Genomic DNA, 15860 nt, shown 5'->3' with positions numbered 1-15860 from the left:
TACTATATTGTAACTATTTACAAACAATCCAAAAAAGTTACTATGCATTTTCCAATCTGTCCACTTCTAAACCTAAGCCTTCATTTCTGTCCACTTCTTCCAATCCTCCCTGGAAACTCAGATTCAGACTCGTACCCATTGATCTCCTTCTTCTTAGCATGAACATACAGATCCACAGCAAGCTTGTTTCTAAAGAACTTCACATCTAATGGATTTGGAAGTAAATCAATCGCACCGTGGATAAAAAACTCAGCATACTTAGCAACAAACAACCCACAGTCACTGCAACAAACAAAAAAAAAACAAAATAAATAAAAATATACAAACTAAAACATAAAAAAATAAAAAACATACACTTACTTATCCAATTGCTGAGGCAGATTAGTCACAGTAAACACATCAAGCTTGTCACTGTCTTTCTTCCCTCTAAACCAACCTTTGCTCCGGTCAATATCCTCCCTTCGACTATAAAAGTCCATCAAATGCAAACATATTGGCAACATAACAGCAAGAGGCCTGATATACAATCCTGTCGTCTTGTCACCATCTCTTTTCGACCACATTGAATTATAGACATTGAGACACCTATTCTTTATATCAAAAACAACTAAAACCCAATGTTGATCATCTTTGACATGAACATATATCAAAACATAATCAACAAACAACCACCGAGTATTAGCATACATACAATACCCCTCCATATACTCAATTACCATATTACTCTTAGGCACAGAATCAATATTTTTCTTAGACTTCACAAAGTTATCATACAACTCAACCACCTTGTTGTAAAAATTAAAATCTGTCGTAGTTGCAGAAACAGTAACCCGAGGATCATACTTCAGTTTCTTTCTCAAGTAGTAAAATATAACATCCAAATGCTGAAAAAGAAAATTATATAAATTATAGACAACAACAAAAAAACATACAAACAATAAAAAAAGATACAAAAATATATATAAAAATACTCACAGAGTCAGACAAACATCTCCCAGGCGTCAATAGATCATAAAACCACCATTTATCACTAACAGAATCAATTGAGAAATCCAAAGGTGAATCCAACATGTTCTTTCCCCTAACAAACTTCTTCTTCCTATTAAAAGTAACAGATTAGTGAATAACCATATACAGATAAACATCAAACAAACAAAGTTGTGTAAAAACAAAAAAAACCATACTTATTCTGGTCATTAAAGCCATCAAGAAACCACTCATCAAATGAATCTTGTTGAAGACAATGCGGTGGATCTAGCAACTCAGAATTGAAAGGGTGTAGACCTTTCAAATACTTTGTTTCACCAATCTTATCAGATTTTCCGGACGAATCACCAAAGTCAATTCTAATAACACCTTCCAAATCCCTTGGGGTACCAGCACTACCCAAATCAATAACTTTGGATTTTTCCTACAATAATATGAAAACCCAAAACAAAAAGTCAAAATAAATCAAAAAATAATTAAAAAATTAATCATACATAAATATATACAATTCATACCATACTCTTCTTCAACTCATAATCATGACAAACAGCATCCACTTTCTCTGATATAATTAACATCTCAGCAGATGTAATACCATCGTCAGTGCTCTCACTATCCCTTTTAGATGCTTCTATAACATTGTCATCCCCAACAATTTTTTTATCTTCCAACAAATCTACAACATTTTCAGACTGGGCCAACAAGGAACCCATAATATCAAAACTTGGACGATCATTACCAACCTGAAAAAGCAACATATTAGTTACTAAATCAACAAAACAAAATACAAAAGCATAATAAAACAAAAATAAATAAAAAACAAAACCTTATCCATGCAATCCTCAGCATGTTGATCACCAGCCTGAACGACAACTTCATTAACAACAGCATCTGATATTTGTCTTATTTCCTGAAAAAAGACAGCAAAAAGATACAAATATATAATAAAACCTATAAACACAAATAATAATATAAAAACACCACCCAAATCATCATCCTAAAAACTTATAAACTTATAAACACCTTATAAACTTCAGCACCATCATCTTTAACACCACCCAAATCATCAACAGCTGCACCATTACCCTCACCATCATCCTACAATGACAAACACGTATGAAAAAAATTATAAACAAAATAAAAATTGAAAAGTTATTAAAATGGAAACTAAACATTATATTATATACTAAAATAAAATAAAAAACCAACATAAAAACTCAAAAAGTAACCTATCAGTACCTCATTTTCCACATCAATATCATCAAGTTTCCCAGAATCAGAATTATCATCGTCCCCGTCACCACCATCACCACTGTCATCACCACCATCACCGCCATCACCGCCATCACTTCCATCATCATCCGCACCACCACTATCATCACTCCCATCACCACCATTTTGATCATCATACCTCTAAAACAAATATTAATAAATAACAAAACATTAAAATAAAAACACACAAAAATTAAAAAATAAAAAAATAATAATAAAGTAAAGTGAACTTTACCTGACTATTAACACAATCTTTCAAGCCCTCCAACACATCATTTAAATCTGAAAACTTCTTATCCAAATACAAAACCAAACCCTCTTCAATTTTAGAATCAATGTGAGCCTTCATTTTACTCTCAAAATGAACAAACTTATCATCAATATCCTTCCTCAGCTCCTTCAAAGAACTCCCAATCTCAGATTGCTTATTGATAATACGCATCACATAATGTTTAACATCATCAAACATAGGACCCCCAACAGTAACTTTTTCCTTAACACCTGAAGACTCACCCTTGTCTAACTGCCTCTTAGGTACTTTCACACTCTCAAAATCATCATCAGACAATGAAAAATAAGAAAAATTAAATCCAGTAAGATCAAATTTCTCATTCTCCTCAGCAGAAGGAAACACAGGAGTAACTGAAAGCTGAAATACAAACAAAACATAACTCAAAAAACAGATAATGAAAAAAAACACACAAAAAAAAACAACATAATAAAAAAAAGCAACCATACCTTAGATGACAAGTAGATTTTCCTCTCTACCTCACTTGAAGTAACTTCTTTCGCACTGGACCACATACACACCCTATATGTTGAAGAAGGGTCAAAAGTACAAATGTTTTGACTTCTAAAAAGAGGAATAACCTCATACAACCAAACTTGGAAGATGAAAGGAAACCCAGCCAATTTGTAAGTTTTACAATTTGAATCACTCCCCTTCTTATCAATTCCTTTTGCCTTAGCAAGAGCTTTCAATTTAGCACCCTTCTTACCTTTCAAACCAAGCCTCAAATAGTACAATGTAGTATCATAAACAACCTTGCCCCATGGGAAACTATCAAACTCACCCGAACCTACCAAATGTAACAACTCAATACTAACATGTTTATCTGGAGGTTTGCTTAACAAGTAGTTAGTAACCAAATACAACACTGCCATCCTAACTGCAAAGTCATCATCTTTAAAAGTACTACTCAGAAAACGCTGCTTAACGGCTCCATGAGTCACCGTCATATCACTAAAGTACTTATCTACAAACACGTCTCCCTTCCCAACATACTTCATCATATCAATATCACCCTTACACAACAGACCACTAATAACAGCAAACTCCCCTAAACCAAAACGAACCCTATCATGACCAAAATCAAACCACATCTCTTTCGAATTTGGTTGATGGACTTCCCTATTCAATGCAGTGTGAAAAATCTGATGCTGCAACTTATAAGACTGAATATCCAATAAATGCCCAAAACAAGTTGCAACAAACATAGCACGCTGCTTCTCAGTCAATTTTGCTCTAATATCTACTAAAACATCATCATTATGAGCCCAGAAAATGATTTTACCACAAAATCTTTCCTCTGGCTTCAAGTAAAATTCCCACAACTGCAACATAAACGTGTACCATAAAACCATTAAAAATCACAAAATAAGTAACACAATAGACACTTACACCGCATAAAACACATGAACAGTTTAAAAGATAATGTCATAATGAACTCTTTTGTTACAACTTAACTAGTTGAGACTACACTCCAGCTTTAACAAAACCTTAAATCCCCCTACTAACTGCCTTAACAGAACAAGCAACCAATACAGATAAACACAACGGTTCCCATTTTTTCCATATCAAATAAAATTCAGCAAAACTTAAAACACTTACAAAAAACACTATGAACACTCTACTATACAAAAAGAAACTAAATAGAAACTTTTCAACACAACATATAACAACATACACAAAAAAACCTAAAAAGATTCTAAACAAAAAACCTTTAAAAAAAACAAAAAACAAACATCTCAACCTCCAAACATCAAAACAGACCCTATAAAAAGTCTAAAATAACAAAAAAAAAAACAATAAAAAAAAAACAAAACAGTCACTGATCAACTAATAAAAAAAAAAACAACACATCTTCACTAAAAAATCACCAAACTAACCTTGGCTTTCGAAGGAATAGCAATACTACTTTCATCCTCAGAATCTAGATCTCCTTCATCAACCTCTGCCACACTCTTCAACTTTAACTTCTTCGATTTACGATCATCAGGAACAATATCAGGCACACGACTCTTTTTCTTCGCCAAAGAACTCACTGAACTCTTCTTCACACTCTCAGCAACCTTCTCGTTAATTTTCTTACTCTTCTCATTCACAACATCCTTAGACACAGGATCGTTACTCTTCTTACTCCTCCTCTCATTCACAACATCCCTGCTAACAGAATCATCACTCTTATCATCACCCAAAGACATTTTCCTCACATTGCCTTCCTCATCACCAACATCTTTTCTTTTCGAACCAGACGGTGATGGAGAAATCGAACTTCTAGTAATAGCCATACCACCACATTCAAACTCTTACAGATCACAAAAACAAACCCTAAAAATCAGTTCTATTTCGAAAAACTTAAAGAAGAAGAACAGAAAAAAAAATAAAAAAGAAATGCATAAACATAAAGAAATCTTACTTGATCAATTCAAAATATATAGAACCTTGAGGAAATAAACCGTCTAAGATCGTGACTGGTTAAGCAAAAAAAGTTTTGAAACTGAACAATGAGAGAGAGAGAAGATTAAAGAAAAAGAAGGAAATGATCGTGACTGATTGGGACTAACTGAAAAAGGCAAATCTAGCTATATCCCTATAAACGTGTAATACACGTATCAGATATGGACAAAACCAATAACACAATAAACGGTATACGTGGCATAAAAAATTTGAAAAAAAAACGGTATAAAACCGTATTATTTAAAGCGAGGCCAAATCCGTAAATAAGTGCAAAATTAGGTTCCCTGGTGCAAAAACTTCTAAAAGAAATGTCATTAGAGATCCTTCCAATTTACTATTAAGAATTGTTAAAGGACACTCGTGTCTAACACTATTTGTGAGGTATAGTATCGTTATTTGTATAATTTAATATCGAATCTCACTTATTTTACTTTAATAAAGATTATGAAAAATCAATAATCAATTATAAGGTGCCACCTCATAATAGTGTTAGATACTTTTACTACAAAATTTTTTGCTTTTAGTCACAACAAAATTTGTGACTAAAAGTAAAAAAAAAAATTGTGACTAATTATAAAACATCATTCTTATGTTGTGACTAAAAGGTTCGTGGTTAAATGTATTAGTCACAAAAATTATAATTTGTTGTGACTAAATATGTTTTTAGTTGTGACTAAAACTAAAATTAGTGACAACTTATAACTAAATGTTATGTTTTAGTCACAAGTAATATTTTGTTGTGACTAAGTAATATTTTGTTGTGACTAAATTAAAATCATATTTAGTCACATAAAATTTATGTTGTGACTAAAAAGTTGTCACTAAAAGTAGCTATTTTTTGTAGTGCTTAGTGCTCCATATCAATCACTAATTAATTAAGTGTATCGTGTCTCATATAATCACTAACTAATCGCAGGAAAAATATTATTATGATGTTTACTAAACTATCCGGAAAAAAAACCAGAATCATATTATTTTGTTTACATAACTAGGAAAGGTAATCGGAATGCTTTAATTTGACAAAATTGTCATTATTAGAACATGTAATTATTTTCTGTTTATAGATTTTTAAGGGATATATTTGTCTTTTTCATTTTTAATTAATAAAATTAAAATTAAAATTAAAATAAATTAAGTAAGGAAAGGAAAAAACATTCTCTATAAAAATGGGGGAGAACCTTTCCCTTTGTTTTCTCCCTAATTTGTGAAAGTCCTAGTTTCTCCCTTTCCAAAATTTTGTAAACAATGGTATGGGAATCAATACCATACCATTCATTCTCAATACCATACCATTCATTCCCATTCCTTTTAAGTAAACGTAGCATTAGGGTAAAACCGTTCCTTATTCCTTATTACTGTCCAATAGGCAATAAGGCAAATAAAAGGTTAGTATATTTATGATGAGTCTCTCTAAACCACTAGACACATGTCTCTTGACATTATAAGACCGATCGAGTGGATGAAAGATTATCACATTCGCATGCACACTTTACCACTTTTTCCTTTCTCCAACTTCCGAAGGCTTATGGCAAGTAGACTTACCAATAGTGACCATTTGGAGTCTAAACGATTACGTGAACCAATAATGATACCTGAAACCTGCAATTACTACATGTACATAGTTTTGTTAGTTATTAAATAAAAATATATTAAATTTGATACTAAATATACTATATTATTAGTATAATATTTTTGTGGTTTATTTAATTTTATCCTAAAATAAATGAAGTAGTAGATGGTAGTTGATAAATAGATGCAAATCAAATACCTTTCACTTTTTTTTATAATAGAATAAAATGCTTTTTCTTTTTTATATTTTTTTAGTGTTTTAATCATTAAAATAAAAATGGTAAAATGTGTTAACTCAAAATTTCGTTAACATTATGTTCAAAAAAAAATTCAGTTAATACAAATAAGACTTGATAATTAATGCTCAGAATTTCTATTGTAATAAATGATTTACATTTCGTTATAAATTACAATAGAGAAGACGTACAATTTTATGTAGTTTTATAGTTAAAATCTACATACTATTTAAGTCTATATTATTTAAGTTTCTTAGGATGAGTTTACAATTTGGCAGAATTTTTCTAAGTCGGAAATTTGGTCATGTTATTTTACAATGTTGGCTCTATTATTTATAGGAGTAGAATAACAATTATTTTTTATCTAATCCATACAACATTATGGAACATAGATATTGCCCACATTTCATATACTTAATTAACATGCGAAAAATATATATATTCGCCCAGTAATTGTCGAGCTTGATTATATAAAGACTCATCATCTCAAGAAACTCATTGGAGGAGGCGTATATTGAATGTAAATTAATTCTCGTAGACTGACTTGATTCAGATCACAAACCTTCTGAGACGACTATTAGGAACATGCTTAAGCAAGGTAAGTCTCTCAATTTTAACAATGTCAGCACCAGGAATGTTCCTGAATGCTTTAACAAGCTTAGCACCTTCAGAGTACATCTAATAAATTGTATTTTTGCATATGTCAATAAGTTTCTTTAATGATAGTAAAAAAAATGTGATTGTACCGATCTGCAGTAGCAGATTAGAAACCTGTCACAACAGAACACAGATTTGCAGAATCAAACCAGAAACAAAAATAAATTGTGCAAAATTTAAAAACTTGAAACAAGAGAGTTATAAGTGGTGTCAATGCCCAGAGAATGAAATCAATTAGTAAAGTATCAAAGATTACAAAATCATTTGACTTAAATAAATTTAGACTCCAAATGACGTAGTAGTATACGTATGATAATAAAACAATAGTAACGTTTTGTCGATGGAATCGTTGGAATGGGCTCCCGCACGATGGAGACGATGAGGGTGAGGATTAAAATGGGAGAAGCGGCCATAATTTGAGGAAAGTTTTGGGAGTACTGTTTCTGTTTGGATGGAAAGCAAGAAGCAGTTGTTTGATTTTTTGGATACTGGGGTTGTGGTGTGGCTTCGCGTTGCTTGTGTCGTCGTCGACTTTCCCACCCGGTACGGATCCCAACGTGGTGGCTTGCTTCCAAGCGGCTGATCAGGACGGAAGCGGCTTAATCGAAGATAAGGATTTGCGGAGAGCTCTCTCTTCGTATAATTAGAGCTTTAGTCTCAGAACGTTTCATCTTCTCATATTTCTTTTCACCAATTCATCCAATAGCTAGAAGATCGGGTACAAGAAATTTGGTTAAGTTTTGAATTGTTGTGAGTGACTCCAATGGAGTCGGTGAATCTCGAAGCTCCATCACCGATGACGAATGACGGAAGCCCAAGCACTGAGAAGATTTCGGCAAATTCAAGGTGGTTTGACTTCGTCGTCGGTTGCCATCGGCAGTTGCATAAATGAATAGTGGCTGAAGTGGTAGTCCGCTTTCATGCGTGATGGCAACTTGGCGAGAAATTAGTAACTGCTTTGATTATTATTATTATTATTATCATTATTATAATTATTATTATTACTAAACTAAAATATCTTGATAAATTTATTTTATATAATTCTACTATACAATTATTTTTTTTATTTTCGTAAAGTTTCTTAAATTAAATATTTTTTAAAAATAAATTAATATTTATATTTTCGTTATGACTACTTTTTTAAATTTTTTTATTTCAAGAGTATAAGAAGTATTGTATTAATTATTTACTCATTTTGATTTATGTTAATTTAGAAATCTTATCGATTTCATGAATTATATTTTGAATGGTTTTATTTTTCTTATAGTATCTCTTCTTAACAATTTGTATTTTTTCAAAACTATATTTTTCACCACTTTTTTCCTACTTAAAAGAGAGTGAGATAGTATTCTCACAAGTTATGAGTTTGTTAGTGTATTTTTGTTGTGTTATGTTTATTGTGTTATTTTTTTTTAAGTGTATAAATATATAGACTTTAAAAATTATTGGAGGATCAATGAATATCACAGATAAGTCTTTCTTCTTATTTTAATTGCTATATTGAAACTTTGGTTTCTAAATTTAGTTTATTTTTTATAAGTTAAATTCTTACCTCATTTATCTTTTCTTGGTATTTTGTAGGTTTATCTATACTTCAAAGGTAAAAAATTTACACATTACAGAAGATCTAAACTTATTGGTTACTTCTTAGTCATTCAACCAGAAGCATTAGCCTTAGTGGTAGTGCTGGATTGGTTTCACACGTTGTTCTTCCTCTTAGTTATGTGGAGTCTGATTGTTTAACTTCTGCTTTTCAAAAGCACTCTTTCTTTTGTAATGAGCAAAATTTTTTAAATTTTTTGTAATGAGCTAGGTTTTTTAGTTTTTTTGCTAGTTTGCTTTCCAGTTTTCCTGAGGCATCCCTAGTTCATGTCTGTTTCTCATGAATTAGTTGTGCATGCACTTAGGGTGGATGGTGAATTAGCTTAGATTGAGAATTTTTCATCTTTTTTATTGATTTGTATTAAACTCTGGTTCTTGTTAATAAGAGTTTAATTTCAAAAATAAATAAATAAATAAATAAATTTAGACTCCCTCTAATGATTTTCTGCAATCCTTTGTCATTCGCTTTGTAAATTTGATTTCTAAACACCACCAAACAGCAAACTCCTTTCGTCTTTTGATGTGTGAGTGCTTACTTCCTCCCAAAGTAAGACTTTGATAAGTCTTCTTCCGAATACTTTTCTCTTGTTCAATGAAACTAGCTCTTCAACCTATTCTAAGAACAATATAAGAACAATAATTTAAAAACTAAAACCTAACTAAACACTCTAGGTTTTCACAAAAGAAATTCTATCCTCACAAAAATGAAAATATATAAAATGAAACTAGAAGAGGTAAAAAATATTTGGCTGCTCTCTAAGTCCAAGTTATAGAACATAAAAATCCTAAAAACAACCACAAATAAATTTTTCCAGCTGTACAAAACTTTCCTAAAAAAATCCTTAATTTCTAGCATCAAGTTCGAACTAATAGGACCAAACGGGAAACTTTCCAAATAGGAACAAGATCACGATTTGGTCTTCAATAGCTGCCAAATAAAGATTATTTTTTTTTTGTTATATACATAGCAAAACCAAAATTAACATTTTTTTTAATGAAAAAGGATGCTTTATTTAAACATTGATATCATCCATTACAATCTTTAACAATTCGGAAGGTGAATTGTTTTTAAAGAAACTACGATCTGACAAATAACAAGAACTACGCGCAAGGAAATGCGCGACCTTATTAGCAGAACGCTTTACAAAGCACAATTGAACATGAGATAATTGTGAGAGTAGGTACTGACAGTCTTGCACAAGCATACCAAACAAAGATGGCAGCACCACTTTGGTATGGATAGCCTGAACAGCAACGAGACAATCACTTTCAATCACCACCTTACTCCATGTTTTCCCCTTAATCCAACTAAGGGCTTCTTTTATTCCCAACACTTCAACAGTTTCGGGTGAAGAATTCCCACTCTTACTAGAACATCTTGCTTCAATAATCGCTCCATTAGTGTCCCTTGAAATGAAACCATAACCAAAAGCATTAGTAGCTTCAAAAGTAGCTCCATCCACGTTAACCTTTACCATAGATTCAGTTGGTTTTGTCCAATGCTCCACCTCTCTTCCTACCTCAAAGTGAGATAAAGGAGGTTCACCCTTAGTTTGTTGAGCATTTTGCCATTGGTAAAGATGAGTTCGCGCTGATAAAACTACTTCAGCAGCAGTAGTATTCTTTTGGTTCCACATCAGGTTGTTTCTAGCATTCCAAATCGCCCAAGACACCATCAAGGCTTCCTCTATTTGTTCCTTAGAATTATTCTGCAACAAGTCTTGAAACCAGTCTTGGAATTGTAACTAACCAGCCGAGACAACATTGATAGAGGATCTATGCCAACAAGACATAGCATAAGGACATTGCACCAGAACATGTATTATTGTCTCCTCTGCCATATTGCAGAAAATGCAAAGTTTATTAACATAAACATGCTTTGTGGTGAGTTGAACTTTCATAGCTAAGGTGTCAGTGAGAGCTCTCCAAGCAAATTGAAGTACCTTCGGTTGAACTTTTATCTTCCAAAACACTTTCCAAAAACCAGTATCCAAACCAGGAACATTGGACTGGTTTTGCAGCCACCCGTAAGCACTTTTTACTGAATATAATCCCGTACAATCTTTGCTCCAGGACCAACAATCAGTTTGTACAGTTTCGAACAAAAGGATACTAAAAATCAAGTTACGATCTCTCGTATCAAATAAGTCCTCAATGATCTCTTTATCCCATTGCTTAGACTGAACACACATTAAAGAAGCCACTGTTTGATTCACCAGCCCCGGATGTATAGAATGCACGTACGGATCCTCCACATCAGGGAGCCAAGGGTCTCCAAGTATCAAAGTTTGAATGCCACTTGCTATACTCCTCCTTGCCCCAGCCATAATAAGATCCTTGGCTTCGAAAATGCTTCTCCAAACGTAACTGGGATTGTTTCCCAAGCTAGCAGATAGGAATGACCCATTAGGAAAATATCTAGCTTTAAACACCTTACTCACCAATGTTGAATCATGCACCAGCAATCTCCAAGCTTGTTTACCCAATAAAGCAATATTATATTGTCTCAAGTCTTTAAAGCCGAGTCCCCCTTTATGTTTGTGCCTGCATAATTTGATCCAACTCATCCAAGACACCCCCTACTTTGCTTAGAAGACTGCCACCAATACTTACTCATGATACTCTAAAGGGATTTACAAGTTTTAAGTGGCAGTAAGAAGACTGACATGGCATGATTAGGAAGAGCCTGCGCAACCGTTTTGAGAAGCAACTCTTTACCTGCCTTTGACAAAAACTTCCCTTCCCAACTCATTATTCGCTTGCTAGCCTTGTCCTTTAGAAAACCAAATACAACATTTTTATTTCTTCCACTTGTACATGGCAGTCCCAAGTATGAACTGTTTTCACCAGCTTCTTGAATCCCCATACTTTGGCAAATAGAAGAACAGACAGAAGCCTGGGTATCAACACTAAAAAAAACAGAGGACTTCGAAAAGTTAACTTTCTAGCCAGACGCAAGTTCAAAATCATGCATCAAGTTGAGAACGTTAGTTGAATCATTTCCATTAGCACGGCAAAAAATATAGCTGTCATCCGCAAAAAGCATGTGGAAGATAAAAGGAGCACCATTAGCAACACGTATACCTCTAATCTGATGTGAAACTTCATAATGCTTGATTAACTGAGAGAAGGCTTCAGCACAGATTAAAAATAAGTATGAAGACAACGGGTCTCCCTAGCGGATGCCTCTAGTTGGCACAATCGGTCCAATATGTCTCCCACCATGAGTAACCATGTATTCAACAGATGAGATACATGACATAACAAGGTGAATCCATTTAGAATCAAAACCCATTCTTTGAAGGACCGCTTCAAGAAATTGCCACTCAACCCTATCGTAAGCCTTACTAAAGTCAAGTTTCAACGCCATATAGCCTTCCTTTCCCATTCTTTTCTGCTTGAGATAATGCATGACCTCATAAGAGATCACAATATTATCAGTCATGTAACGTCCAGGGACAAAGGCACTCTGTGTATCAGATATTAACTGAGGGAGCACAGCTTTTAAACGATTGGCCATAACCTTTGAAACCATTTTATATAAAACATTACATGTAACGCCCCGATTTTCCGAGACGTCACACTAGCTAGTCCGTTTAAAACCATTTATTATAAAAATAATAAACTAATTTATTGAAAATAATTAAAGCATGAGATCTCATTATTTTAAAACAAAAACACTTGATTCATTTACAAATTTTTAAACATTAATTTTTACAAAAGTAATCGAGCCATAATCTTTAAAGAAATATTCTTAAACCAAAACATCGTGACAATCCCCTAACATGTAATCCACGCCTCGAGCTCGCCACCCTCACTGTATAGTTTTCCCTTTACTTGCACACAGAGTACCCGTGAGCTAACGCCCAGTAAGAAGAGCTATGTAGGACATAACCCCCCAACTAGATAACATAGTCATAAGTATAACAATATCACAACATCAAATCAATTCATACCATACTTGCATACATATAACAACATGTCATATCATATATTATTCTCACATACAATACAACATCATATCACAGTGTAATCTTAATGCATGCTATACTCACACACATAACACATAGTATCTTATCGCACATTGTCCTCACATACGATAATCTACTCCCACTCATGTTGATCAGACATGAAGTGTAACTTGCCCTGCCTTGTGCTATTCTCACACTCGGCATCCAATAGGGCAATCCTTTATCACAAGTTGTACTCACCCATGAAAGGATAACCTGCAAGTAAACCCATACAAGCAACCAAAAATATATCATGCAGTGCTATGCTCACACCAGCAACAGAAAACATATCCTATAAGTGTTATTCTCACACAAACAGTCAAAAGCCTTATCACTATCACATACTAACAATACTAACATAACAACAATTCATAGTACAAAATCTTATAAACACATGAACATCAAACCCACAATAAAGTTGTATGTTTCAACATACACCCTGTGCACAAATGTCCACTCTTCTTACCTCAGTTGTTAAGAACACCTTCTTGCTACTCCAAGCACCTCAATAAATTTTCTTGTTGAGGATAAGATCATCAAATCCCGCTGCTTAAGATTTGTTATCTCGTCATTACTACCTATAACAACACATGGTTCAAGGCCCTAACATTAAAATTCGTACTCTTACAGTACAGCAGAAAGATCACTATTTTTGACCAACAACTATACTAATTCAGTGAAAGTTGTATTCATAAAAATTATATGAAATTTCATTATCTTTACAATGATATAAAGATCATTAAAAATGGATTAAAACTGAGGGAGTTATGACTGTTTTACTGAAACTGTTTCTGAGAAGAAATATGGAGTAACGAATTACATGACTTACCTAAAATACAAACTTTTGACATTGAATGGTTCAGAACTAGAAGATAACATCTTCATTAAAGTTTTAGAAAATTAAATTCTCTTTCCAATGATACAAAAATCTTTGAAATTGGAATTATATTCAAGGAGATATTACAATTTTACCAAAACAGTTTTGCAACAACAAGATTCAAGAAACGAATCACATGATATTAAATAAAACTAATTTTCTGACATAGTATGACTTCGAATTAACAAAAAGTTTCTTCATAAAACTTATGGGAAATCGAATAAGCTTTCCAACGATACAAAAATCTCTAAAAAAGGATCAATATCAAGAGAGATATCATCACTTTACTGAAACTTGTTTTTTCTGAAAACGAAAAATATAATAGGTCCGAACCCTAGATAACATTTAGTATTATTGAGCAAGAAAATATTTCATACCTCTTCACAACTTTCTATTTGATGTCTCAAGCCCACAAGCCTTGATTATAAATCCAAAACTTTAAGAATGAAGGTAGAAAATAAGAAGAATTGTGGAAGGTTTGAGAGAAGCAACCATGAAGAAGAATGAGGCTTTGACTAATTGGTTTGGAGAGGAAAAATAAAACGTTTAGGGTTTGATAAAAAGATTATGAGATATCGTATTCTGATAGGTTTAGGTTAACTAAAAATAATAATATATAATAAAATGCTAAAATATTATTAAATCAACAAATATCTAATTTTTAAATTTTAAAAGTAAGCCCTTTATCACGTAACTTTAGGCTCAGTTTTCACCTAGAAAAATTCTGAATTATGATATAACTATTTCTACAAAATTTATAGATCTTTAATTATCTTTCCAACACCACTGGAATCACCTCAATCGGAGCTCTAAAACTCTAGATATGATCATTTTAGTAAAACAGTTTTTAATCCTGCGAATTTATCCAAACCTACGAATTTTTTTAACATTAATTCCATTATAATGTTATTTAATGCACTTCATACAATAAATTAAACCCACTAAATAATCTATTAAACTCTAATAGACTTTCATATTGGGCTTTAATTGAGTAATTATCCTAATTCGTAAAAACACCATAATTTTACCTTGACACTTACTATAATTTCAACTATGTTTAGAAATCTATCAATACTATTTTAAGCAATAGTCTCTATTCACTATTAGTAGAAATAAATAAATACTTATTCTCACACAAATTGTATAACAAATAAAATTTAAAATATATGTATATTTTTACCGGGTATTACATTACATAAAGAGATAGGTCTCAAATCTCCCATATCACAAGGGTTTTTCTTCTTTGGGACAAGGACAATATGTGTGCAATTTAGATTAGGGGGAAGATAACCATTAGAAAAGAACTCACATACCAGAGCAACAACATCCTTTTTAACAATGCTCCAACATTTTTGAAAGAAACCGGGAGTCATGCCATCGGGACCAGGTGATTTTTCGGGATGCATCTGAAATAGTGCAGCCTTGACTTCTTCTTCAGTAACCGAAGCAAGGAGGTCGACGTTCTGTTGAGCAGTCAACGAGGGACGAATATTGTCCACCACACCAGCCAAATGGACATTAGAAGAACAAAATAATTCCTCAAAATAGCTTTGAATAACATGATTCAAACCTGAATTCCAATCGCACCAGACTCCATTAGGCCCCTGAAGTTTGGTAATTGCATTATTTTTTTGTCTTGTGGTTGCTGAAGTGTGGAAATATCTGCTGTTGTTATCACCATCTCTAAGCCAAAGTTGTTTCGATCGTTGGCGCCAAAATACTTCCCTTTGAGCATATATTTCAAAAAGCTGTTTTTCTGCTTCATTGTAAGCTGAAATATCATCAGCATCATGGCTTCCCTTGAACTGGGCAATTTTCTTTTTCCAAAAACCAATCCTTTTTTTAAAGCTTCCAGTGAGATTTTTCCCCCAAGTCTCAAGATTCTGGCCACACAACCTTATTTTTTCCAT

General features: G+C 32.9%; 2 protein-coding genes across 3 annotated transcripts; both read right to left on the bottom strand.

Annotated features, from left to right (window-relative positions):
- Positions 1-3: 3 nt before the first annotated feature.
- Positions 4-6636, bottom strand: LOC115700372 (uncharacterized). 2 transcript variants are annotated; one of them, XM_061112743.1, is made up of 12 exons: positions 4959-6636; positions 4429-4847; positions 2998-3873; positions 2495-2908; positions 2227-2400; positions 2011-2085; positions 1814-1897; positions 1503-1730; positions 1185-1411; positions 976-1099; positions 361-884; positions 4-282 (listed from the first exon to the last, which is right to left on the bottom strand). In XM_061112743.1, exons 2-12 carry the CDS (start codon positions 4828-4830, stop codon positions 81-83), a joined length of 3330 nt encoding a protein of 1109 aa, XP_060968726.1. In that variant the 5' UTR covers positions 4831-4847; positions 4959-6636; the 3' UTR covers positions 4-80. The 2 variants fall into 2 exon arrangements, with proteins under 2 accessions (XP_060968726.1, XP_060968721.1); XM_061112738.1 differs by having other exon boundaries at positions 4429-6636.
- A 717-nt stretch (positions 6637-7353) lies between these two features.
- Positions 7354-15860, bottom strand: LOC115704339 (uncharacterized). Its single transcript, XM_061108560.1, has 10 exons — positions 15264-15860; positions 12296-12586; positions 12050-12184; positions 11730-11959; positions 10875-11607; positions 10101-10772; positions 9600-9674; positions 7951-8094; positions 7551-7575; positions 7354-7469 (listed from the first exon to the last, which is right to left on the bottom strand). Exons 1-10 carry the CDS (start codon positions 15858-15860, stop codon positions 7354-7356), a joined length of 3018 nt encoding a protein of 1005 aa, XP_060964543.1.

Source organism: Cannabis sativa, chromosome 1 (assembly GCF_029168945.1).
Source record: "Cannabis sativa cultivar Pink pepper isolate KNU-18-1 chromosome 1, ASM2916894v1, whole genome shotgun sequence".
NCBI lineage: Eukaryota > Viridiplantae > Streptophyta > Magnoliopsida > Rosales > Cannabaceae > Cannabis > Cannabis sativa.
The sequence above is the reverse complement of the archived record's forward strand: the minus strand, read 5'-3'. Positions and strand labels throughout refer to the sequence as shown.